At 44.9% G+C, this 27,126-nt stretch overlaps 1 protein-coding gene across 1 annotated transcript; it reads left to right on the forward strand.

Moving 5' to 3' along the window:
• Positions 1-1,833: 1,833 nt before the first annotated feature.
• Positions 1,834-7,575, forward strand: Etv3l (ETS variant transcription factor 3 like). Its single transcript, XM_048357616.1, has 5 exons — positions 1,834-1,894; positions 1,999-2,236; positions 2,475-2,664; positions 3,066-3,183; positions 7,112-7,575. The coding sequence occupies exons 1-5, from the start codon at positions 1,834-1,836 to the stop codon at positions 7,573-7,575; spliced, it is 1,071 nt and encodes a 356-aa protein (XP_048213573.1).
• The last annotated feature ends 19,551 nt before the right edge of the window (positions 7,576-27,126 follow it).

Here is a 27,126-nt window from a genome sequence, read left to right on the forward strand (position 1 = left end):
CATGGGAAGGGAGTAAAGGCATCTGCTTGGGGGAGAAGAAAGGAGAAAGTAATTCTACAATGACAACTGTCTGTTTAGAAACTCCAGGAAGTATGGATCCACTTACTGTTCTGTTTACCTTAATTTCTAGAGACATCATAGCTCCGGCTGCTTCTATATCCTGATGCTTCTATACTCCACCCCACCCTCCCAATCTGTCAGGTTTCCAGCTGATCCTTTCTGATGCTGAACATTCCCTGGGATGGGCAGGGAAAACAAAGAGACCACGTGACCTCTCCTTACTGGGAATGGGGAAGTGGGAGGATCTATCACCTGAGTATCTGGGGTTCCTTGACTTTCTAACAGCAACCTTCTTTTGGAGTAGTAAGGATTCTTGTTACTACAAGTATGGTCTTCGGACCCTCTGCTACAGCAGCACTTAGAAGCTTGATAGACACAGAATCTCAGGGTCACCAAGTCCATCAGAATCTGCGTTTTGAAGAGGCATCAAATTGCTCTTAAGCACACTAAAGCTGAGATGTGCTGCCATGTACAATTCTTTTTAGGTGTTGTTGTTTTCTTTAAGGCAATTCAGTACATGAGAAAGTTCTATGGAAGCATGGTGGTTAAGTCATCGTGTGCCTTTGGTTGTCAGTTCCTCTCCCCGTGAGCCTCCTCCAGAATTGGGAGAGTTTACTCCAGACCAATATATCCTCTAGATCTGAGAGCCTAATAAATACTGGGTTCACCAGAGAGAGAATCCCAAAGCCCCAAACATATAAGTCTTCCTGCACTTCTGGGAGAGGACTCCCTTAGTCTCCATTAGGCAAATCTATCTCAACTGGAGCTCACACTAAGAGTTCTTTCCTGGCTTCTCCAGTTGAGAACCAACAAAATCCTCCTCTTCCTTATTCACAATCCATTAATTCAGCAAGTGTTTACAGAATACCTGTGAGTACAAGGCCCAGTGCAGGGATGAGATCCAGATGAGAGTAATGAGCAAGACAGTCAGGGTTCCTGACCTCCTGGAGCTCAAATTCTGAAGGGACGCACAGAAGTCAAACAATGGCACCAGTCATAACCTCCTCGCCATTCATTCATTCATTCATTCATTCATTTACTATTATATGTCAGGCTTTTGGGACTCATCAGTGAAAATAACACAGAGAAACCTACTGTTCTCAATGTGAAACGGTTCTAGATACTATTAAAGTATGAGTATGTGAATATGCCACCTCCTCCCCACTCAAGTTTTAGGAATAGCCAAGGATTCTTAGCATTTTTTTCCTCTCTTCTCATGTGGAAACATCCAATCCCACTAACCCCTAAGGAGAGATTGTACCCTCTGTCTAAATCCCCCTGCAAGGCAGGATGGAAGATTCTGTATCCCCTCCCTCTATATGTGGCTCAGACCCATCCCCAGTCCTGGGATGACAATGGAGAGGTCTCCAAAGAGGCTGAGCCCTACCCTGGGTATAGGGAAGCTTCCTGCCCAAGCATCCTTTTCCTCCCTTAACAATTCTCTTCCTTTCTTTTCTTTTCTTTTTTTTTTTTTTTTTGCCAGTCCTGGGTCTTGAACTCAAGGCCTGAGCACCATCCCTGGCTTCCTTTTAGCTCAGGGCTAGCACTCTACCACTTGAGCCACAGCACCATAGCACCACTTCCAGCCTTTTCTGTTTATGTGGTTCTGAAGAATCAACTTCATGCATGGTAGGCAAGCACTCTACCACTAAGCCACCTTCCCAGCCAATTCTCTCTTTCTTTGCTGACTTTCTCCATACCTTCTTTCCCTTGCTCTCAAGTGGTGTCTATTTCTGCCAAGACCCTGCCAGTCCTCTGTCACTTGGCCTGAACATGCACTGCAGCTGCTTGGCTGAGGGCATCCCAACCACCCCCGGCAACTACTGGATCTCAGGTGAGCCTCCTTGCCAGGTTCCCTCTCTCCCCTGCTCTTGAAGCTACCTTGGGTGGGGCCTTCCCAGTCACAGGGTAGCCCTGATATTCCCTTCCCTATCCCAGGTCTGGCCTTCCCTGACTGGGCCTACAAAGCCGAGTCATCCCCAGGCTCCCGGCAGATCCAGCTGTGGCATTTCATCCTGGAGCTGCTGCAGAAGGAAGAGTTTCGCCATGTCATTGCCTGGCAGCAGGGAGAATATGGGGAATTTGTCATCAAGGATCCAGATGAGGTGGCCCGCCTCTGGGGCCGCAGGAAATGCAAACCACAGATGAATTATGACAAGCTGAGCCGAGCCCTCAGGTGAGAGGAGGGAGCCAATGAGGCCATAGAAAGCAGAGTTCAATGAAAAGAAAGGGCTGTGGTTTCTGGCACTCCTGTTTAATTCCCACTCCTTCGAGGCTTGAGAAATATTCTCACATGTGGAAAGATGCCTAATGTCCTACAGGATTAGCTCCAGTCAGCCTTTCTGTCATAGGCATGGGGACTCTGGAACTGTTCCTTCTCCATTGGGTCTCTATTCTCAATCTCAATTTTGCAGGTACTACTACAATAAGAGGATCCTGCACAAGACCAAAGGCAAAAGGTTCACCTACAAGTTCAACTTTAGCAAGCTCATTGTGGTCAACTATCCTTTGTGGGAAGTCCGGGGACCACCTTCCTCGCACTTGCTGCTGGGGGCACCTGCCTTGTGTCGGCCAGCCCTGGTGCCCATGGGTGTGCAGAATGAGGTAGGCCTGAAAGTCGTCCCTAACCCCAGAGCTCCACTAGTAACAGCCCCTGTGCCCATAGGTCCCCAACTCTGCTCTCCACCTTGAGTATCACTAGCCTCCAATGTTCTTCTGCAGCCTAGGCCCTGAGCATCCCAGAACCGGGAATTTAATAGTCCATGGGGTACAGCATCTACCTGTAAGAAAGGGAGACTTCCGGACTAGGCATCATCTTCTAGGAAGGCAGGGAGTGGAGCCCCAGGGGAGTGTCCAGGGCATGCAAGATGGCAGCTAGAACACAGCAGTCACTTGTGTTTAACAACCAGCGTGAGAATATTTCATCATTTTAACAACTGGGTGTGTACTGGAGGAACAGATGCCAGGGAAAGCCCATCCACTCCACCCTTCTCCTCACTTTGCAGCTTCTGCACAGCATGCTGTTCACTCACCAGGCCATGGTGGAGCAGCTGGCTGGACAGCGGATTCCCCGGGAGCTACCAGAGGCCCTAGGGGAAAAAAAGGGGAGCAGCAGCAGCCATCGTAAGTGTTGAGGATGGGGGGTGGGGTAGACGGAGAGGGAATCTAACCAGCGGACAGGCTTCCTCTGGCTGAACACAAGACAAAACAGAAATGAGACAAAGGTTGTGTGTCACTCATTTTCATTCACCCAACATTTAGTGAGTGCCAGCTATTTGCAAGGGGGAGAGGCTCAGAGATGAAAGATGGCCCTTTCTCAAAAGAAGAGGAGAGAAATGCTAGGAACTGATGCTGAGTGGATATCTAGTAAGCACTGTTGCTGGGAAGGGAACAATGGAGGAATGGCGGCTTCTGTAGGAGGTGAAGAATGTGTGTAAAACAAAACAAAACACCAACACCACCACCAACAAAAAAACACTGTAGCAAATCTGGAAACACTTCTGGAAAACTAGCTAGTAGCTAGCTGGCTGTGGTCACAGGGAGTTATATGTGTAGGAGGGTTGAGAGATGGGGTTGCAAGGCAAACCCGTGCCCTGTCCCAGAAGGCTTCAGAAATCATTCTAAAGAGGTTGGATTTTATCCTATAGACAGGGGAGACCCAGAAAGGAGACACATTCTACTATCTTCATGTGATAAACTTTCTAGAAGGTACTCTGATTTACAGTGATTTAATTTAGGATATTTTTTGTTGAACAATGGTGCAAAAGCAGTAGATATTTGATGGAAACCATAATTAGGATTCTGAATTTTTATCTTTTCTGGGATCAGTAATAAAAGGAACATGACCTTGAGAGTAAACAACCAGTAGATAGGTGGTTCACATCTGTAATTCTAGGTATGCAGGAAGCTGAGATCTGAAGATCATGGTTTGAAGCTAGCCTGGGCAGAAAGGTCTATGATACCAGCAAAAGGCCAGAAGTAGAGGCGTGACTTAAGTGGCAGAATTCCAGTCTTGAGTAAAAAAGCTTAATGAGAGCAAGAAGCCCTGGGTTCAAGCCCCAGTACTGGAACACACACACACAGATATACAGACATACATACACAGACACACACACACCCCACCAATAATCTGCAGTGCTGCTAAGCTGTGACATTCTGTGGACTAAATATTAAATGTATTTTTATTTTCAGTATTTTTAACTTACAATGGGCTTAAAATACAAGTCAAGCACTACGATTGTGCTGAGTTGGAATTGGAGGCAGTAGGAGGCTATGTACATGTGTGTGTGTGTGCACATGCATGTGTATGTGAGTGTGCAAAAGCTGGGCTTAGATGGCTCACACTTCTAATCCTAGCTACTCAGAAGGCTGAAATCTGAGCATCAGGTTCAAAGCCAGCCCAGGCAGAAAAACTTGTGAGACTTTCATCTCAAATTAACCACCAATAAGCAATAGGTAGAGCTGTGGCTAAAGTGATAGACTACTAGTTTTGAGCAGAAAAAGCCAAGGGAGAACACAAAGATCTGAGTTCAATCCCCAGTGCTAGCACAAAAACAAAACTAAAAACAGGTAAGAAACAACGAGATAAGAAGCAAGACACACACTGGGGTAAAGGAGGCTTTTTTGAAGAGAGATGAGAAGACGAAGCTCATTTGGTCACTTGCTCATTCCTCTTTTTTTTTTCTGTTTAATTGCCTTCTGTTTAATGTGCTGGGCCCTGTCCTAGGAGCTGAGGACACCAATGCGAACAAGACCATCTTCACAGGGCTCATAGACATAGTGCAGGGACAGTTACTATTAGATATGCAATTATAACTACATTACCACACAGAGGGGAAGCTGAGGGTGCCAAGGGCAACAAGGAAGACTTCCTTGTCAAAGTGACGTGTGAGCTGACACCTAAAGTGCACAGCGATGTCAGCTGAGCTCAGAGGGAGCCAAGAAAGCATGGCAAGGAGAGAGAAAGAGCAGAGGGTGCAATGATCCTGCAACAGAAAGCAGGACCGTGGTGACACATAGTCATAGAGTGGGAGAAGAAGGTGGAAAGGGAGACTCCAGTTGGCTCTTGAAACAACAAAGTTAGATGATTTTGTGGAAAAGATCAGAAACACGTGGCCAACCAGGGCTCTTCTGCAGAGGCCCAAGAATCCCTCCACTCTCAACATTTCATGGAACAAAGACACTGGGCCTTCATTCCACCCCCTATGCAGCTGGGAGCCCAAACTCTATGTCCCCCAAGAGCACAGCTGAGTTGTGGGTGTAAGGCAGCCAGGGGACAGACTGGACTCACTGAGCTTCCAGTCTGTCAAACTGGAGCTACACCGTGCCTAAACGGCTTCTCTGTTCCTCCATCCTACTCACCCTTCTTGGCTGTGGGTGTGAAGCTTCCCACTTAGGGAAATGATGAGAGGAAATCAATTTTAAAGAGAGCCCCCAAACTGGAGGGGCCCCTTTGGACCTCTCACTCTCCCGAACAACATGAAAGGTTTAAGTCACCAGACAGTTGATAACAGCCACAAATCCTGCCTTAGGACTGGGATTCCAAAACACTGCCAGTCTTGACTCCACCCTTTCATAAAAGTGTGTGTTCCCAGGGAGGAGAAGGATGATGGGCAGAGGAGCATGGGTCCTCTAGAGCCAGAGCCAGGAAGCTGAATGTCCTGGTCTGTGTACTTGGCTGGGTGGCTGATTACAGCCCTGACCACAGAAGCTCCCTGGGGCTTTGAAACAACAGCCCCTGCCTTACAAGAAGGACATTGGCCCACAGAGTGTACTTTGGCAGGAGTTCCTGTGTGCTTTCTCATGGAGGACTGTTGTGATGATCTTCTCTCTTCATGGGACCTGAGTAGAGAAACAATGTTCCTATCAAAGCAACTGGATGTATTATGCAATAATTAATATGTTTTCCTAGTTTTTATTCACTAGTGCTCCGCCCAAGTGACCACATTGCATTGATTCTTGCTCTTAGTTAAATCATGTGGATTGAGATGGGCTTGTTGAAATGTAGAAAATCGTGTGAAGTTCTGTGGTCATCTTCAGACACCCCAGGCTGTGCATCCCTCCCACAGGAACCTGACAAATGGGAGAGAAAAGAAGGCAGATTTAGAAAGAATGGGAGGAGGGAAAGAGAGGAGGAGGAGGAGGAGGAGGAGAGCTGTGGGCCAGTATCAGACAAAGGAGGGAAGACAAGGCTTTCCCACCCATGGCCCTGGACCTCACAGCACTGAACTCTGCAGACCCCTTCGTACTGATCCTGCTGCTCGATTTTAGCCAGGAGAAGGGTCTTTATGGATGAGGAAATTGAGACTTACAATTCTGTTATCTGTGTGCTAATTCTGGGGCTTGAACTCAGGGCCTGAGTGCTGTCCCTGAGCTTCTTTTGTTCAAAACTAGCACTCTCCCACTTGAGCTAGAGTTCCGCTTCCAGCTTTTTTAGTGGCTAGTTAGAGATAAGAGTCTTACAAGCTTTCCTGCCAAGGCTGGCTTTGAACTCTGATCTTCAGATCTCAGCCTCTTGAGTAGCTAAGATTACAGGCATAAGCCATGGACACCCAGCTTGAGATGTACAAATTTAAGCAACAAACTCAAGACCACACAACCAGCTAGAAATTTGAGCCTTTGGCTAAAAGGGTGAGGAGAGTAAAGAATGGGTTCATTGAGCTTTGGCAAAGAAATATCCTGCATCCATTCTCTTGACATGTTTTCATTGAGCTCTTCATCTGTTCCAGACTGGCCTGAATCTGGGACATAATGAAATAGATGTAGTTTCTGCCCCTACCAGGATGAGGACACAGACATTAAAGAAAGGAGTGTACAGCTGAGAAAGTGCCCTAAAAAAAGGCACAGGGAGTGATGACAGGAGGTGATATAGGCTGGGAGTCTCTGAAGCATCCCCAAAGACAGACACAACATTTACAGTGAATCTGAAGAAAAGCCGAGGAAGAAGAGAAAAGCCAAGCAAGAAGTAGAAATAAGTGGGAAGTGGGAAGGATTGGGGGCATCTCCAAGAGATGGTGTACCCTCATGGCTTTTTCTCTTTTTCCTTCTCTAGGATTTGGCTCTGCCTCAGCACCATGTTGGCTTGGCTCTTGCTGCCATTTTGGAAGCCTCCAGAGTGAGCTGCCCAGTTTTGCCTCCCTCACTCCTGCTCTGCCACCCCCTGTCCCTCCTGACTGGATCCACCTCCCAGGGACCTTCTTCCCCTCTCTCACCTCAGAGCAGCAGCTCCCAGGGTTTTCTAAGCCAGGCACCCTGCTCACAGGTTCAGGCTGTCCCCCAGGGTCTCGGCATTTTCCAGGGCTCTCCCTACTGGCTGGGCTGGGTCAGGGTGCAGGTGAGAGGCTTCGGCTCCTGTCACTCAGGCCTGAAGGGTTAGAAGTAAAGCCTGACCTCATGGTGGGGGCAAAAGGGAGTCTGGATCCTAGGGAGGGCTTCTTTTCAGAGACCCATGGACAGAGAACTGGGGAGGAAAGCCGTGAGAACCCCAGAGTGGAGTGGCCCTTGGACCCTCCTTAATTGAAGAGAAAAATATGGGGGTCCCCAAACTCCTTCTCTCTTCTTGCTCTCCTTCCTTGTGGTGTTGTACCTTCTCCTATCTGGACACCATTTGAACCCAAAGAAGGATTTACAGAGCTAGGATTGGACCAAGGTAGAGCATTGTAGGGGTGGGGAAACAGAGGCAGGGGCCTTGTCTCCCAGATGTCTCATCAAATTTAGGAGGCATACTTGATCTCAACTTTTTTCAAGAGAAATGAGATCAAGGTTTCCATAATTTGGATCATCCCTTAACTTCCCCTTCCCCCTCACCATTTCTTTATTGTCAAAGTGCTGTACAGAGAGGTTACAGTTTCATATGTAAGGCAGTGAGTACTTGTTACCTCCTCCCTCATTTTCCCCCCTCTGCATCCCCCCCATGAGTTGTACAGTTGGTTTACACCATATAGTTTTGTAAGTATTGCTGTTGCATTGGTTTGCCTTTTTATCCTTGTCTCTCGATTTTGGTATTCCCTTTCCCTTCCCTAGTTCCAATACACGTATATACAATATCCAGGGTACCAAAATCAGTTACAGTGATATCAGGGGTAAAACCACAGGAAAGAAAGACAAAAGAAAAAGGGCATAATTTCACATGGTATGTTGAAAATAACAGCAACAATGATAAACCACTTGTCCCCATACCTTGGAGTTCATTTCACTTAGTACTATCTTATGTGTTCATATGGATATAGCTATTAAGCTATTGTGATATTCTGCTAGGATTATCCTAGATGTGTACTAATTATTCCCAATGAGAGAGACCATAGAGTCTATGTTTCTTTGGGTCTGGCTCACTTCACTTAGTTGATTTTTTTCCCCAAGTCTTTCCATTTTGTTACCAATGGGGCAATGTCATTCTTTCTGGTAGAGGCATAGAATTCCATGTGTATATGTACCACATTTTCTTGATCCACTCATCTACTGAGGGGCATCTGGGTTGGTTCCATATTTTAGCACTGACAAATTGTGCTGCAATGATCATAGTTATTCTGGTGGCTTTGGTGTGGTCTTGCTTGTAATCTTTTGGGTAGATGCCCCAAAGTGAGGCTGCTGGATCATAGGGAAGCTCTATGTTTAGCCTTTTGAGGAACCTCCATACTGCTTTCCAGAGTGTTTGAACAAGTTTACACTCCCACCAACAGTATAGTGTTCCATTTTGGACACATCCCCTCCAGCATCTGTTATTAGTTTTCTTTATTTTTTTATTAGTTTTTTTTTTAATGGACATTCTTACTGGGGTGAGGTAGAATCTCAGAGTTGTTTTGATTTGTATTTCTTTCATGGCCAGTGATATTGAGTACTTCTTCATGTGTCTCTTGGCCATTCTCATTTCCTCTTCAGGGACATCTCTTTTTAGGTCTTTAGTCCATTTGTTGAGTGGGCAGTTGGTTCCTTGAGGATTTGTTTTGGAAGAATTTAATTTTTTTTAGTTCTACATTTTATATATATATATATACATATATATATATATATATATATATATATATATATATAATCTGCCTTTAAGAAGGGAAAAGTCAAAGGTCTCTGCTGGGGAGAGAGGGGCTAGGGGTAGCTTTTCTCCTTAGTCTCAGATGACTCCTTTATTCTCTGGTCTCTTCTTCCCATCCAGGCTAAGGTTTCCAGTCCCTGTCCCATCCCAGGTTACTGACCCCTTGGGAGCTCCCATCCCAGGAAGGTACTTCCTTCAGTCTCCATTAATCCAAGACCCAGGCAGGTGGGTAGAGAGGGGCTGGCTTCCTCATCTCTGTAATATTCCCGCTGCTAACCACTAATAAAATGCCCTTGGCAATACCTCTTAGTTGACAGCCTCCCTCCACCCGTCCCCACCCTCAGCCCCCACCCTCTCCATTCCTCCAGCGCTTTGATCTCCTGCAGAGCAGAACACCATGGGAAAGTGTGGCTAGGAAGAGGCAGAGAGGGCTTGGTGAGGACTTGGGGTTTGAGTAGGACTGGAAAGCCAACCAGCCAATGCACTTCCTCCCACTGTCATCTCAGAAGGAAGCAGGGAAGGGGGGAGAATTCCCAGGAGACATAGGAAAACTGTGGTTTTTACAGAATGACCTTCAGGTCCCTGTGGAAGAGTTCTGGAGAATCCTAAAAGGGGAAATGAGAAAAGAGGCTGTGACAAGTGTCCTTTTTCCTCTGCCCCCTCCCCCCCCATCAATTATAACAATGACAAGCAAAGAAAACTTGAAACATGGGGAGAAACATGAGAAAGAGGGTCTTTAACTCAACTACCGACATACCAATGGCTTGCTGCACAAGCCAAAGCCTCTGAACCACATTGCTCTCTTGTCTCTAGGCTGCCAATTACGCAGCTAGTACTTGTCATTCCTCCTTTCTATGAAAGGGAGCATGAACTAGGATGGCACAGAGAATCTCTCTGCCCATTCTTTGTCCCTATCCCTCCAATTCCTTATTTGCTTTCGGTAGCTTCTCAGTCCTTGTAGCAGATGCATTGCCCATTAATTGAATGTGGAAAAGACCCAGGGTGGGTGAGGTGGGCCCTTACCCACAGACAGGTCAAGATGGGTAAAGAACCCAGCCTCTCATTTTGAAGCTGGACCAAGGAGAAAGGATTGATAAGTTTATCTTACTCCCTCAGTTGAGATGCCAAAAAAGAGACCCCAGATTCTCTTTCCCAGTCATTTCCACTCAGACTCACAGTGGAAACTACTCTCTATTTGTCCCCAAAGCCTCAGGCCCATTCTTAGGGGCTTTTGTATCACCCTGTTCAATTTGGGGAGACAAAGAACAAGTATTGTCTGTCTAGCACAAGGAAGTAGACAGAGCTGGCATGAGGCTTGGGATCTGTTCAGATAGCCAGCAAGGTCTCTACAATGAGGACCCTCACATCCTTGGCCTGACCCTTCCTTATCCTCTTCAGTGGTTTATGATGGCACACACACACACACACACACACACACACACACACACAGTCTTCAAGCAGTGAGAAATACTGTGATGTCTCTATTCTGAGATTTCCCTTTAGGATAGGTGAACCCAGCACAGCCCAAAGCACAGCCCAGAGGACTTGCATCCAGATGGTACTCTCTTTGTTTAGCTAATAGATTTGAGTAGAGCAGTCCTTCTCCACCTTGTGTCACTTTTGGCATTTGGGGGTGCATAATTCATCATTGTGAGGAGCTATTCTGTGCCACCCTGGGTATTTAGCAGCATCTGGGGCCTACACCAGTAGCACCCTCCCCCCAACCAATTGTGACAACACAAAATGTCTCCAGACATTGTTACATATCCCCCAGGGAAAGAAGAAAATGGCCCACAGTTGACAATCACTTAAGTAGGGAATGTCTTGAGCAAATCCAGATGTTCTGTCTGGCAAAAAATGTGCCAGCTTCCCTGAAAGAGAAATTGTAGTCTCTATATTACAAGAGTGCCCTCTGGTGGCCACAGTCAGTTTTTGGTGCCCAGAGCTCCGGACTAGGCTGAGTGGGTTAGAGCCCAGGAAGGGTTCTATATGAGGTGAGGAGGTGAGAACACCTTGGAGTCCTCTGAGAGAAGGAAGAGATGACCTGAAAGTATTCAGAGAACACTCCTATTTCAAACCCCCTACCAAATCATGAACAAGTCACCACAACACTGACCAATGTAATGCGACAATAGACTGCAGATTGTCAGGGTGGTACAGTCAAACCAGTAGTGAACCCCAGATATCACACACTCTGGCCATCAGGGACCACCAGCCTCACTCAGACATAGCATGTCATAGATGCTCTGCCAAGAGCTGTGGAGATCTGGAAAAGCCCGAACAGTCAGCTCACCCACACCCCGCTCCTGGGCAGATTCACTAATGGGATTCAGCAATTTTAAGGAGTCAGACTTCCAGGCTGCATGAATCTTATAGTGTTAGGAGCCAGAAGGAACCTTTTGAGATCATCAAGATCAACCCCTCTAATTTTACAATCCCAGAGAGAAGAATGGACTTGTTCCAAATCATACGTATAGAAGAGCCAAATTTAGAATATAAATTTCCTAATTATCACTTAATGTTCTTTCCATCTTACCATAATCACTTGCCTGGATAGTTTAAGAGGTATTTAAAATTCCATAGAAATAAGGTTTCTTATATGTGGAACGGGACATTTTAGAAGTTATTCTTATGATGGGGAGGAAGCATGCCTGTAGTAGGGCTTGAACTCAAGACCTCATGCTCTTCTTTAATTTCTCTGCTGAAGGCCGATACTCTATCACTTGAGCCACACTTCCACTTCCAGCTTTTGCTGGTAAGTTGGAGATAAGAATTATCTGAGTTGTCTGCTCAGGATAGCTTTAAACTATGATCCTCAGATCTCAGCCTTCTGAGTAGCTAGGATTACAGGTATGAGCCACCAGCATCTAGATTGCCTATGATTTTTACTATGATCATAGTAATAATAAATGTTTTCCTTCTTTTTGCTCTTTTGGCAGTACTAGAGATTGAACTACTTGACAGCCCCTTTTTGTGTTTGTCTCTTTCAAGATAACCAATTCCTGCTTTATAACTGGCTGGATTTCAACCCTCTTATTTGTGCTTTTCTTTGTCACTGGTATGACAGGCACATGCTGCTGTTCTCAGACACTGGTTGAGCTAGTCTCTTCAACTTTAATGTCCAGGCTAGTCTTGAAATGTGATTCCCCTATCTCTGCCTATCAACATGCTAAGATTAGGCTGGGAATATGGCTTAGTGGTAGAGTGCTTGCCTTGTATGCATGAAGCCCTGAGTTCAATTCCTCAGTACCTCATAAACAGAAAAAGCCAGAAATGGTGCTGTGGCTCAAATGGTTGGGTGCTAGCATTGAGCAAAAAGAGCTTAGGGACAGTGCCCAGGCTTCTGAGTTCAAGTCTCAGGACTGGTTAAAAAAAAAAAAAAAGCTAAGATTATATGCTTGAGCCACTGCACTACTTTCTGTGTGCATTTGGGTTCTTGATTACATGCTGCTGTCTTGGGCTGGCCTCTCATTATCCCATGAGCATCAATATTGTATCTCCATAAAGCTGGGTAGTGCCACACTCTCTTGTGACAAAGAAGGTGTTTGGTTAGTCGAACACTTGATTAGCAAATGGAAGAAGTCTTGGAGACTTAAAACCAAAGCAAAATATTTGCTACCCTGTGTTGTTGGCAGCAGTAATCCTCACCTGCTCCCTTTCATTCCCTAATCACTACCCTGACATAGAGCAGAGGAAAACGCAAGCATTTACATGTCTCATATATACACTTAATGTTAAAATGTGTTCTGCATTAGGGTAGTCTGTCTCTCTGTGAGCAATATAGAATGTGCTTGTGTGAAACTAGATAGCAAAGGTCAGTCAAGGCACCTGGCCTCTACACAATCAAGTGATACAACATGTGATGTAGCTAAGCACCCAGTGGCTTATATCTGTAATCCTAGCTACTCAGGAGACAGATCTGAGGATCACACTTCAAACCCAGCCCAGGCAGGAAAGTTAGTGAAACTCTTATATCCAGTTAATCAGCAAAAATATCAAAATGGTGCTGTGGCTTAAGTGGCTCACGTGGCTCTTGAGTGAGAAAGCCTAGGGACAGCTCCCAGGCCCTGTATTCTAGCCCCACAACTGGCACAATAAATAAATAAATAAAAATCAAAAGGCTGTGTTGAAACTGTCTTAAGAGTGAAGAGGATAGGGAAGAGTTACAGAAAGGAAGTTTGATCAGGAAACATTGTATTCATGTGTGAAGTGTCACAAATCTTTCTAACTAACTTATGTTTATAAAAGATAGTAGATGGCTGAGAATGTGGCTTTGTGGTAGAGTGCTTGCCTAAGCATGCACAAAGCCCTGGGTTTGATTCCTCAGTACCACATAAAGAGAAAAAGCCACAAGTAGTTCTGTGGCTCAAGTGGTAGAGTGCTAGCCTTGAGAGAAAAAAAAGCCAGGGACAGTGCTCAGGCCCTAAGTCCAAGCCCCAGGACTGGCAAAAAAAAATAGATACACACACACACACACACACACACACACACACACAGAGCTAGATAGAAGAACTAGAAGCCTGGCCCAAGTGGAAGAGCACTGGCCTAGCAAGCAGGAAGTCCTGAACTCAAGCCCCACTATCACTAAAAATATACATAAAATAAAATATTTTTAAATAAGCAAAGAAACAAAATACCAATCTGATCATACAACTTAAAGTTCTTCAGCAGCTCTCCTGAAAGAAAAGAAATTCTCTGTACCCCCAGCGATGATTCTTGACCTGCTCCGTTTCCGACCTGGACCGGTTCACCCCTCCTTAGGCAAACTGGTGTTCCCCCCGCTCCCGGGAGGTCACCATATTGATACCGAACTTAGTGCGGACACTCAATTGGCATAGCGCACTGCAGCCCAGAACTCCTGGACTCAAGCGATCCTCCGGGCTCAGCCTTCTGAGTAGCTGGGATTACAGACGCGCACCAGGCTCAGTCATGATTCTTTATTTGTATTATAATGCCATTTAAATAGTAATAAACATAAAACTAGGTATAAATATACATATTTACAGCACACAAAACCATAAAAGCAAAATAAATAGGAACAAAACTATAAAGCCAATCCACTCTAAAATAAAAACATTAATTTATTGCAACAGATGATGCTTGATAAAACTAAGGGCTTCTGCAAATGTGATCAGGGAAGTGCCAGTTCTGGCAAGGGGTCTCAGTGCTGGGCACTGTGTGTGACTCACTTCTCCCCTTTGGAACTTGTGCTCTCCCTTTACTCACTCAGCCTGCTGGGAAGACTTTTGTCTTCTCAAAGCAAAGGCATTATTTACATATTAAGTCCTCTTCTGTTCTCATTAGCAGAGACAATTAAAGCACCACTATTTTGTGCTAACTCATCAGGAACACAAAGGCAAATGCAGACACTGAAATCACTCAGCCAGATGCATTATAATAAAGTGCCACCCAAAACTTGAGTTTCTTATTTGTTATTTTATTTTATATTATCATTAAAAGTAGGATGTAATAGTTAAACCTTTCCCCATAAAGTCAATATGCTTCAGGGTAAGACCTAAAGAACCAAGTCCAGGCTCCACACAGCTGAGACCCAGAGGCTCACTACTGTAACACACACACACACACACACACACACACACACACACGTGCTCTGAAGCCACATCCCACCATCCACTAGACCCTTGGGTACCACCACACTGCCTGTTTCTCTGTGCTTTGAATGCCTGTTCATCCCTTTGACAAGGCCTCACTCCACCTTCCTCCCAGATTCTTCATTGTTAAGTTCTGCTGCCAAGTTCATCCTGACCCTTTAGGCCAGCCTTTCCTCTTTGCGGAGTCCTCAGAGCACTAATGACATCCTGTGGATAGGATCCTGAACTGTAGGCCACTACCGGAGAGGAACAACCCCATGGATCTCTGAAGATTCACAGAGCCTGATCGACTGCAGCATGAGAACAACGGCTACTGAACTGAGGTTCAGGCTGTGTAGTATGGAGGAGAGAAGCCCTCTCTGTGAGCTGGCCTGCTATGACCTCAGGCATGTCATTTTTCCACCTTGAGCCTCAGCTGTCCCCCAACTATTGTTGTGGGGTACATGGATCGACAGGCAATGAGACACTCCAATTAGAAAAAAAAAGTTAAAAGATTTTATTGAGAGAGAAAAAACTGGCGCACCAGGACTGCAGGTAGGGATCTCAAGATACAGTCCCAGGCCATCTCAGAAGGCTGCTTATATACTCCCAAAAACTATAGGAATTTTCCCTTTAGCTTAACTATAGGGGCTTGTTACTTCTCAGAGGTGTCAGTCACAACAGGTCAAGCCATCTTGATCTTCACTGGAAATCATCTGACAACCAGGTGGCAAAACAGGATGAAACTCTCCAGGAGGTGTTTACAGGTACGAGATCGATACAGAGCAAAACAAGTTCAAAGCAAGTTGGATAAATATAGGGGCCAGCTTCAGAAAAATTTTACATTGAACACTACAGAACAGTATTAGCAATACTTTATTGTTGAAAGCTAGCATCGCAACAAATTAATTATCTTCATTTCTTCACTATGAAACAGACATTATAGATATATTGGTCCAGGTGCAAATTTGCAAGAAAAATTTTATTTTGCAGCATTGTTTTAAAAACAAAATTTTCATACCAAGTGCTGGTGGTTCGTGCCTATAATCCTAGCTACTCAGGAGGCTGAGATCTGAGGATCGCCCACTGGGAGCCAGCCCAGGCATGAAAGTCGGTGAGACTCTTGTCTCCAATTAACTACCTAAAAACGGGAAGTAGAGCTGTGGCTCAAAGTAGTAGAGTGCTAGCCTTGAGGGAAAGAGCTCAGGGATAGTGCCCAGGCCTTGAGTTCAAGTCTCAAGACAAAAAAAAAAATTAGAAGCCACCTAAATACTCACCTGTAGTGTGCTATAGTGTGCTAGTTAGAGTGCATCCAACAATGGAACATTAGGCACACTCAAAAAGAAAAAGGGAGCTCAGGGCTGGGGATATGGCCTAGTGGCAAGAGTGCCTGCCTCGGATACACGAGGCCCTAGGTTCGATTCCCCAGCACCACATATACAGAAAACGGCCAGAAGCGGCGCTGTGGCTCAAGTGGCAGAGTGCTAGCCTTGAGCAAAAAGAAGCCAGGGACAGTGCTCAGGCCCTGAGTCCAAGGCCCAGGACTGGCCAAAAAAAAAAAACAAAAAAAAAAAAAAAAAAGAAAAAGGGAGCTCTTTACACATTGTATAGAATTACCCCTATGATCTTAGAGAAAAATGTAGAGGCAGCACAGTGTGTGGGAATGTCATCATCTGTCTAAAATGGGGAAACACCTATTTATATTAATATCACATATTAAAATTCTGAAAGGAGCTGGGGATGTAGCTCAGTAGCAAAGAGCTTTCCTAACTTCTGTGCAGTTGTAAGTTCAGTTCCCAAAGCTGAAAAAAAAAAAATCTGAGCTGGGAATATGGCCTAGTGGTAGAGTGCTTGCCTCACATACATGAAGCCTTGGGTTTGATTCCTCAGCACCACATAAAAAAAAAAAAAAAAAAAAAAGCCAGAAATGGTGCTGTGGCTCAAGTGGCAGAGTGCTAGCCTTGAGCAAAAAGAAGCCAGTGACAATGCTCAGGCCCTGAGTTTAAGCCCAAAGACTAGCAAAAAAGAAAAAGTCAGAAAAAATAAATAACAACTAACAATAGATTTTTTATATTTGGAAGAAGAAAATGGGTGGGTAGAGGACAGGTAAGAAGTATATTTTTCACTATATATGTTTCATAAGGTACAGTATTTAGAATTTTTAGGTTATAAGACTATAATTATAAGACCATAGTACTCTGTCTGTGTATGTGCACGCATGCACGTGCATGTGTGCTGTTCTTAGGGCTTGAAATCGGGGCCTGAGTGCTGTCCCTGCTGAAGGCTAGTGCTCTACCACTTGAGCCACAGCTTCACTTCTGGCTTTTTTTGCTGCTTAAATGAAGATAAGAATCTCACAGGGCTGGGGATATGGCCTAGTGGCAAGAGTGCTTGCCTTGTATACATGAGGCCCTGGGTTCAATTCCCCAGCACCACATATACAGAAAATGGTGCTGTGGCTCAGGTGGCAGAGTGCTAGCCTTGAGCAAAAAGAAGCCAGGGACAGTGCTCAGGCCCTGAGTCCAAGCCCCAGGACTGGCCAAAAAAAAAAAAGAATCTCACAGACTTGTCTGCTCTGGCTGGCTTTGAACCTCAATCCTCAGATCTCAGCCTCCCGTGTAACTAGGATTATAGGCATGATTCACCACAGCTTGGCAAGACCATATCACTTTCATGAAAGTTACATAAAGTTCAAAATAAATGGCAGCCAGGTACCAGTGGTTCATGCCTATAATCCTAGCTACTTAGGAGTCTGAGAATTGAGATTCAAAGCCAACCTGAGTAGTCAAACCTAAGAGATTCTGATCTCCAATTAATGAGCAAAAAACTAAGAGGGGATATGTGGCTCAAGTGGTAGATTACCAACATTGAGCAAAAAAAGCTAAGCAAGATCATAAAGCCCTAAGTTAAAGCCTCAGTATCAACACACACACACACACACACACACACACACACACACACACAGAAATGGCACCATTATCTGTCATAACTACATCACAGGATCAAGCAGGAAGTTCAAATAAACATTGCAAAAGCATGTGCTATTGTTATAAAGTGTACTCAATAAGGGCATCTTTATTTTGAAGTTGATTCTGTGGTAGTGTTAATTATTATTTATTTATTTTTGTCAGTTGTATAGCTTGAACTCAGGGCCTGGGTGTTGTTCCTAAGCCTCTGGGTGCTCAAGGCTAGCACTCTAACACTTGAGCCACAGCGCCACTTCTGGTTTTTGAATGGTTATTTGGAGATAGGAGTTTCATAGAGTCTTTTCTGCCCAGGCTGGCTTCAAACTAGGATCTTCAGATCTCAGCCTCCTGAGTAGCTAGGATTACAGGCATGAGCCACCAGCGCCCCACTGTTAATAATTTTAATGATAAACATGTCGTATATCTTCCCTTCTCCATCCCCACAGTCCCTCTAACACATAACCATTAGGAGTATTTCAAGCTTTGCTATTATTTTACATAAAAATAAAAAGAGGGAAGCTTGTGAGACTCTTACCTTCAATTGAACACCAAAATGCCAGAAGGGGAGCTGGCTCAAGTGATAGAGTGCTAACCTCGAGAGAAAAAGCTCAGAGACAAGCACCCAGGCCCTAGTTCAAGCCCCAGGACCAGTTCATAACAAATAAACAAATACAAGTAAGGAGATTGGAAGAAGAAAAGTGACAACTAGATTGATACATGATCTCACAACTGCTTTTGATATAGAAGTTCCTGCACTCAAACCCTGCCAGCAAAGAAACTTATAATATCACCCTATCCAAGTAAAGCCTCCTGCTTCCTCCCTTTTCTTACCAGGCTCCAGTCACACCCCCACTATCTCACAGACCCCTCATATAACCTGAGGCTCTTACACGATGGTCTCAAATACCTGTCATCTATTCCACACATTATTTTCTTCTTGTGCATAGAGTGCATGGTGGGTTTGGTGACCTTCTCTCATGCATCCTGACATTCTCACAGAAAGCTCAAGGCTGAAATCCAAACAGCAGTCTAGGAGCAAGCTCCATGCAGACATTAATGTTGACACATGAAAACTTGAAACAGCTCTAATCATACAGATAGTTCACCTCTGATGGCCTTCTTGCCTCTCATCTCTCTTCGCCTTTGTAAACTGTTTCCAAGAAACCAGAACTGGAGGGAGGAATGCCAAGGTTTGCTTTTGGAGAGTAGCCAGGAAATGTGCAAATGATAGCCCAGTAATTTCCTTAGGAAGGGTCTCCTATGAAAGGGAGTTGTGCGATAAGTCAGTTCAAGGCATGGCTGAAAAGACCTCAAAGGAATAAATACATGAGATCAAATATATTGAGTGCCTACCAAGTGCCAGGCACTGTGTTGGATAAATAGCATGTTAGATGCTGTTCTCCCAAAAGGAAAAAAAAGTCCAAATTGAAAACATTTGCTAACTACCAATGGTGTATATATACTCCTGTCACAGTCTAGCAGGCTACATGACCACAGTGGATGTAAAATTGGGAATAGATGTGCACAACTGGTTCTCATGAGCCAGTACAAGCACACACTGAACAAAATGTCCATAAACTAAAATTCATGAGCTCATAGGATAATAACTTTCATTGAATACTTACTATACACCAGACAAAATAAATGCCTGACGTCAACAGCTTAAAGAAAGAAGGATCTCCTTTAGTACATGGTTTCAGAGGATGCAGTTTGTGATTGTTTGGTCAGAACACCATGGCAAGGAGAAGTGTATGGCAGAGGAAGTTCTCCACCTTGTGAGGGACAGGAAGCAGAGACCAAGAAAGAGATCTGGGACCAGATGTAACCTTCAAAGGCACCCTCCCCTCCCCTCAGTGACCTGCTCTCTTCCTAGGACCTACCTCCTAAGGAATATAGCATCTCCTAAAGTATCACCGTCTGTTGGGAACCAAGTGTTTAACATGTGAGCCTGTGGGGGGCATTGTATACTCAATCCACAACATTCTGTCTCTGGCCCCAAAGGCTCCTGTCCATCACATCATACAACATGCATTTAGTCCATTTCCAATAGTTCTCATAGTCTTAACGGTTCCAACATTGTTCACAAGGCTTAGTTCAGTCTTCCCTGACTCAAGGTCAAACTCTCAGCTGTGAATCTCTGTAAAACAGAAAAATAAGGCTGGGCACCAGAGACTCACACCTGTAATCCTAACCACTTAGGAGGCTGAGATCTGAAGATTGCAGTTTTAAGCCAGCCCAGGTAGGAAAGTCCACAAGACAATTATCTCCAATCAACCATCAAAAAGCCAGAAATGGAGCTATAGCTTAACAGGTAGAGCACTAACTTTGAAGAAAAAAGCTCAGGGACAGCATCCAGATCCAGAGTTCTAGCCCCAGGACCAGCATGCATGCACACGCGTGTGTACACACACACACACACACACAGGTTACATACTTACAAGATACGACAGACTAAACCTTCCCATTACAAAAGAGAAGAATGGAGGAATAGCAAGGAAGGATCAGACCAAAGCAAGATTGAAATCTGGCAGAGCAAACATTAAATCTTGTAGCTCCATGCCCAACATCTGGGACATATGGTGTCCTGATGTGAACTCTAACAGGCTTGAAAGCCTGGCTGGCTTAACGGGTAGCCTGCAGCTTTCCTCGGCAGATCTCCAGGTCCCTGGCATCTCCAGCATCCTGGGATCTCCATTGCAGCAGGGGCTTTACACATCAGGCTCTCAGGGGTTGACCCTTACACACACTGCCAGCCTGACCTTCCAGCCTTCCTTCGAAATGTGGGTGGAAGCCTCATGACTTCACAACACGTGGAGTTTGCAGGCCTGAAAACCCAGCATCTTATAGAAGACGCCAGGGTCTGCTGCCAGCTCAAGTAGTAGCAAATCTTGAAAAGTGATTTCAAAAGCTTCTGAATGCCTGGGTGGTGGCACTCAGCAAAAGCAAGGCCAGGGAAACACTTTCCTTGCTGCCTTCAGTGAGCAAGTCACCCAGGAGGCATTCTCTTTGCAACAAGTCTTTCAAGTGAGCTTGTTCTTTAATACCCTGGAGGCTGATATGGGTGTGGTCTGGCCAATTCCTGAGATGCCTCCAAGGCATATTTCCCATTGTCCTAGATCCAAAGTAGTGGATTCTTCTGTAGAGTGCCACTTTCTTCATAAACCCTGCCTTCCTTATCTTCAGTCTTACAGTGGCTTTTCTGATCCAGCTGCAGGTATTTCAAGTCTTTGGACTTGGCTTTTGGCCACAGCCCAAATGCTAGCCAATCACCTTTACTTTCAGCCTCATGCAGTCTCAGGATATTATGGACAAAACCAAGAGAAGTTCTTTGTCAGAATGTAACACAAATCACCTCTAGTCTAATAAAGTCCTCATTTCCATCTAAAAACAGCGTGAGTTGAGCTTGCGCTGTCAGCACTCCCGTACGCACTTGAGTCTTCTGGGCTCCCACCAGAATCAGCCATTCACTATCACTTCCTAGAATTCCAGGACTTCCTTAGTCCACATCTCCAAACTTTTCAACAAACCAGTGGTGCCAAGGCTTAAGACCCACATGATCATATTTCATCACAGCAAAACCACACTCACGCTGTGACAAAATACCTGACTGACATAAACAACTTCTAGAAGGAGTGATTTTATTTTTGTTGTTGTGTTTGAGAGTTGACTCCATCTTGGTTAGGGAAACATGGTAGGAAATGTTGGGGGGAATAGAGCTGACTCTATCTTGATTATTAGGTCAACATGATCCCAAAATTCTGCTTCTGTAAATGGCTTGCTTAACTTGTTTGTTATTTGCTCTACCCCCATGTCAACCCCCTACATCTGTGCTAGCTTTTGCCTTTATAAACCCCAATTTGAGGACTGCTCAGGGTCCCGGTAGCAGCTCCCGAGTCTACATTGTGTCCCTTGCAGGTCAGCCCGCTTTTCAGTGGTGTAGTTTCAGCTCCCGCGACTGTGCTGCGTCCCTGGCTGGTCAGTTAGCTTTTTGCTTCCCCAATAAATCCATCTTTTTGCTTGAGATTGTCTGAGTGGAGGACTCTTGGAGGGATGAGGAAACCCCTCCCTCAAACCCCATAATATTTCTTACCCTGTAACAGTTGTTGTTGTTGTTTTTACCAGTATTGGGGCTTGGATTTAGGGCCTGAGCACTGTCCCTGGCTCAAGGCTAGCTAGCACTCTACCACTTTTGCCACAGCGCCACTTCTGGCTTTTTCTGTGGTGCTGAGGAATTGAACCCAGGGCTTCATGAATGCAAGATAAGCACTCTACCACGAAGCCACATTCCCAGCCCAGGGATTTTATTTTAGTTCTTGGTTTTAAAAGGCTTGATCCTTGATTGTTTGGTCAGAATCTCATCATGGCAGGAGCATGTGATGAAGAAGGTTCTTCACCTCATGGCAGACAGGGAGCAGAGATAGAGGAAGGGACTGGGGATCCACTATAAACATTAAAGGCAAACCATCAGTGACCTACTTCCTCCACCTAGGACCCACCTCCTAGAGTTTCTAGTTTCTATGACTAGCTGGGGGCCAAGTCAGCATATGAGCCAGAAGAAGGTATTTCATATGTAAATGATAACCATAACTATAAATCCTTTTGATCATAAAAATTACACAGGGTAAAAATATTGTAATCTGGCAATAAAATACCAAACCCCAAAATCTCAAATTGTGATTGAAGTGCCAGACTTTGAAGTCAGGCCCCATTTTACCACGTGAACCCCACTTTACCACGCGAACCTGAGATAAGCAGGCCCTGTGAGCAGACCCAGGACAAGCCCATTAGGGCCCAGTCGGTCTAGAACTCTAACCGCTGGGAATGCTTAACTCTGACCACCCCTAGAATGCCTCAAACCCTGAGCCAATCAAATTTGTACCTGTGTCCTAATCTTGCTTGCTTGAACACCTGATTGTTGTAACTTTGTTCTTGGCCTTTATAAGCCCTGTGTAATCGCAGCTCAAGGCTCCCTCCTAACCTCCACTGTGTCGGCCCCAGTTGCAGCTCGCTTAAATAAAGCCTTGCCTTGCTTTTGCATTTCGGAATGTCTGAGTCTCGGTGGTCTTCTTGGTGGTCGTCTCACGACTTAGCACAACAGTGATAAGTGCTGTGAAGCAAACAAACAGGGTTAGGATTGGTTAGGCATGTTTGCTAATCTTCATAGTATAAATACTCCCACCAGGCCCATCTCAAGCTGCCTATGTGACTTCAATTGGCTTTGAAACTGCCCTCGGTCTCATGAACAAATATGATCTAGCACAAGCCAGCTCTAGCATACCATTTAATACAAGAAGAGGAAATGGGACTGAATTTGAAGAGATCAGAGTTTGCGTGCGTGCTCTCTCCTTTTCTCTCCCTGGGTGGTAAGTGGTAAGAGACATAATGAAACGTGGATACTGGGTCTAACTGGCACCATCTTGGCATCTTGGTAGATGATTGGGATTTTCTGAAAACTCTAAGAGCTGAAACCCCACCCCCACCTCCAGGTGATAAGCATACCGGAATTCCTAGAGGCAGAGGCCTGGACTGGGACAATAGGTTACTGGACCTGCCAGACCTGTAACATGAACTTGTGAGACTTTTTGAACTCTTCAGGTGCCTGTGACCCTGCCCCCTGACCATGACCCTATTTAGGCCCCAGCACCTCAGCTGCTCTGGCCTCTTGTCTCCTGACTCTCCTCAGTCACTCAGGCATCCCTCTTCAACTCTCCATTAGGGTTGACCTGGTTTGTTGAGATTGTTTTTCTGCTCTTTCTTTACTCCCCTCGTGGCTCAGTTTTCTAACAGTATTAAGTATATTTGAGGTCCTACATTTTGGAGGGAACATGTGTCCACTCACAGTTGCCAGCTTTCTAATAAAGATTCCTGATTCAGTCTCTCAAAATGTGGTTTCTCTGTATCTCAGGATCAAATTCTGGTATAACAATAAAAGACAAGGAGAAAACTTCACAGGTGCAGGAAAAGATACTGCTAGATCATTCAGTGTCCCTGTGACTATGGGTAGGAGTTTGAAATTGATTCCATGGGCTGGAAATATGGCCTAGTGGCAAGAGTGCTTGCCTCATATACATGAAATTGATTCCATTATGTTATATGGTAAATTCTTGGAGAAACCACATTTTGAAGGATAAAATCTTGGAGACTTTATTAGAGCATTAGCAGTCTGCAGGCAGCCAGCTGTTACAAAGGCCTGCAGCCCACAAATACCTTTAATACTGTTAGAAAACAGGCTAGATAGGAAAGACAGAACAAAAACAATACCAACAAACCAATTCAGCTCCAGTGGAGAGCCAATTTGGGACCTCATGGTGACCGGAGACCAGCCAGGAGCCAGGACGCAGGACGCAAACACGGAGACATCGGGCATGACATAATAGTGCTGGAGCTGGTCTGACCCTAAATATGGTCAGGTCAGGGGGCAGGGTCACAGAAAGCTCCTAGTCCCAGGCACTTGACTGACAGGTTCAGTAACCTATAGGCTAAGTGCCCACTCCTGTCTCTAGGGATTCAGAAACACCCATCACCTGGGGGTGGGACTTCCCTTCCTCTAGGAATTCGGGCACACCCATCAAGACAAGATGCCAGGTAGTATAACTCAGCATGTGACCAATGGATGGCACTGGCCAGATATGACCTCCTTGCTACAATATACCAGAGAGGACTTAAATCTCAGTTCCAACACCTACTGGGTATGCAACTGTGGGAAAGTTTCTCCAGTCTTCAATATCTTCAGTATCTGCATCTTCTCACACTACTAATACATGAATCTTATATGCAGAGTTTCCTGCCTGGCTAGCTTCAAAGCATGATCCTCAGATCTTACTAGCTAGGACTACAGGCATGAGCCCTAGCACCCAGTTCATATATATAAAGTGTGTCAGGGTATTGTGAAGACACTTGCACATCCACGTTCATTGCTATTCACAATAGCCAACTTGTGGAAACAGCTCAGATGCCCTACAATATATAAGTGAATGGATCAAAAAATGTGGAACTTATACCCAGCAGAATTTTAAACTGTCATTAGAAAAATAATATTATATCATCTACAGGGAAATGGATGAACCTAGAATGAATCTTGTAAGTGAGGTAAGCCAAGCTCAGAGACACAAACAGCACATATTTTCTCATAGATGTGAAGGCTAGACCTAAAATATACTGGGACATGATAAATTACACAGTATACCAAGTATTCACATACAGTGAAACAAAAGGAAGATACTATTAGGGGAAGAATGCAAAGGTTCAATGCCTCTGTGCTTCTGGTCATATAAAATAATATTTAAGTGAACTCTAGGAAATGGAAACAAGGTTTTGTTTTGTTAGTTTATCTATCTTTAGAGGGGTAGGTAATGAGGGGACACAGAAATTAAGAGACAAAGGATAAACAAATGCAACAGTGGTACTCCATAGATGCTACACTGAAAATGAACTATATAACTTGTGGGTGGGGATGGTAGGGAAAACTGGGAGAAATGGAAGAGGTAACATTGTCCAAAAATAAATGCATTCATTTCCTGACTTATGAAATGGTACATCACCTCTGCACATCACATTTATAAAAACAACTAAAAAGAATACATGTTATGTCACAAAAGCTAAGGCATAACTTAAGAGTTGTAGTGAACCATGTATCAAGGGTCTTAAAGGAATCCAATGACCACCCTAATGTATCCACTGAACCTTGCAAGATGGAAGCCTGTGAGAAGGTTCAGAAATATAACAGGGAAGATATCTGGATTATAGACTAGGAGAATAAGTGAATAGTGAAGGTAAAGAACACAGAAAATTATTTCAAGGAATTTGCCAAAGGTGTGTTTTACAACTGAGAGATATTCAAGAACACCTGAGAGGACATATAATACAGAGGGGGATGTTGAAGTTATAAGCAACGAAATTATGGCTTTAAACACAATTAAATCCTCACTGAGACTTGAGGACAAAATGCAAGGTGGAGCCAGGCACCAGTGGCACATGCCCCTAATCGTAGCTACTCAGAAGGCTGAGATCTAAGGATCATGGTCCAAAGCCAGCCCAGGCTCTTAACTCCAATTAACCACCATTAAACTGGAAGTGGAACTGTGGTGATGTGCCAGACCGACGACCCACCCCCCCAGAAACCACCAGGAGCTGATCCAATGCAAGGACAAGAGAGTCATTTAATTCAGCTCAAGCCAGTCCCACAACTGTCCATGGCAGTGGCCATGCGGTTGTGAGCTCCGCCTTCTTGCTGAGCAGGGTTTTTATTGACAGTAGGGTAGGGAGACGGATAACCATAACAATGGCTTTGTGATTGGGTGGGGGCTCACAGGTTTACACTTGACTGGGTAAGCTCTGTCTCTGACTCATTGTCTAGGGGTGTGCTCCTAGGCCTCTGAGCAGGGGGGGCTCAGATAGTGGGAATGGAGTCAGCTTCTGTCCTCTTTTGTTGGCCAGATCTGACCCCCACATTACAGTGGCTCAAAGTGGTAGAGTGCTAGCCTTGAGCAAAAAAGCTCAGGGACAGCACCAAGGCCCTGAGTTCAAGCCCCACAGCTGACCCATAAAAAAAGCAAGGTGGAGAAGTGTGGAAATACAGAGTAACCTTAGGGATGGGAGTGGTCATTGAGCAGACGGTATAGCTCCATCTTTCAAAAACATTTTCATAAAGCCAGTAGCCAGTAGCTTCTATAAGAAAAAGGAAATACACCGCATCACAAGAAATAAAGCAGAGGTAATAAAGACACCATAACTGATAATAAATTTCATAGTTGAATGACTGTTCAACAGCCCCAGCAGCACAGATATAGTGTCAGAAAAGATGAACAAATGAATTTCTCTAGGGTTGAAGTTGATGAAGTAGTAGTTGTTAGGTCTGCCTGGGAGAGCAGCCCCCCGCCCCCCAACCTTCCTCTTCATGAAAGACAGCAAGCAGCCTTACCAGAAATTATCTGCCTGAAACCAGTAATCACCTGACTGTCAATCATCTGACTGTGAGTCAGCAAAGGACCAAAGATTCTGAGGTCACTTCCTTATTTGCTGAGGTCACTTTCAGAACCATCCCAGTCATGCCTTTTTTGGACAGTGAGAGGTTCCCCAGGTTCTGAGATCACTTCCACATCCTCTGTGGTCACACCCTTCCCCACCTTTCCTTATATAATCCCTCTCAACCACAGGTTCTCTCTCTTCCTCTTCTCTCTCTGCCCGCCTCCATCTCGTGTGAGCCACAGTTTGTTCTCCCCACAATAAACTCTTTTCTGCCTGAACCACATGATTTCCTTTCATTGAACCTTATAGTAGTGGATTAGGGAGTTGGGGAGTGTTGCTAAGAGCATTACTGAAGTGATGGGTTATAGATTAAGGCTGACAAACTTATGAAATTACAGGAGTGAAAGGAACACGGAGTTTAGTGAGAGAGCATAGGTACAGTAAGGGTAAGATCTGCCAAGGAAGTTAGAGGCAGGGATATTAGACAAAAGGAAAAAGCAGATGATCACTAAAT

The sequence above is a fragment of the Perognathus longimembris genome, chromosome 11, assembly GCF_023159225.1.
Source record: "Perognathus longimembris pacificus isolate PPM17 chromosome 11, ASM2315922v1, whole genome shotgun sequence".
In the NCBI taxonomy this organism is placed as follows: domain Eukaryota; kingdom Metazoa; phylum Chordata; class Mammalia; order Rodentia; family Heteromyidae; genus Perognathus; species Perognathus longimembris.

Coding starts and splice junctions, on each gene's coding strand:
- Etv3l (XM_048357616.1), top strand. CDS start 1,834: ATGCACTGCAGCTGCTTGGCTGAGGGCATCCCAACCACCCCCGGCAAC. Junction 1,895..1,998: donor CGGCAACTACTGGATCTCAG/GTGAGCCTCCTT, acceptor TCCCTATCCCAG/GTCTGGCCTTCCCTGACTGG. Junction 3,184..7,111: donor GGGGAGCAGCAGCAGCCATC/GTAAGTGTTGAG, acceptor TTCCTTCTCTAG/GATTTGGCTCTGCCTCAGCA.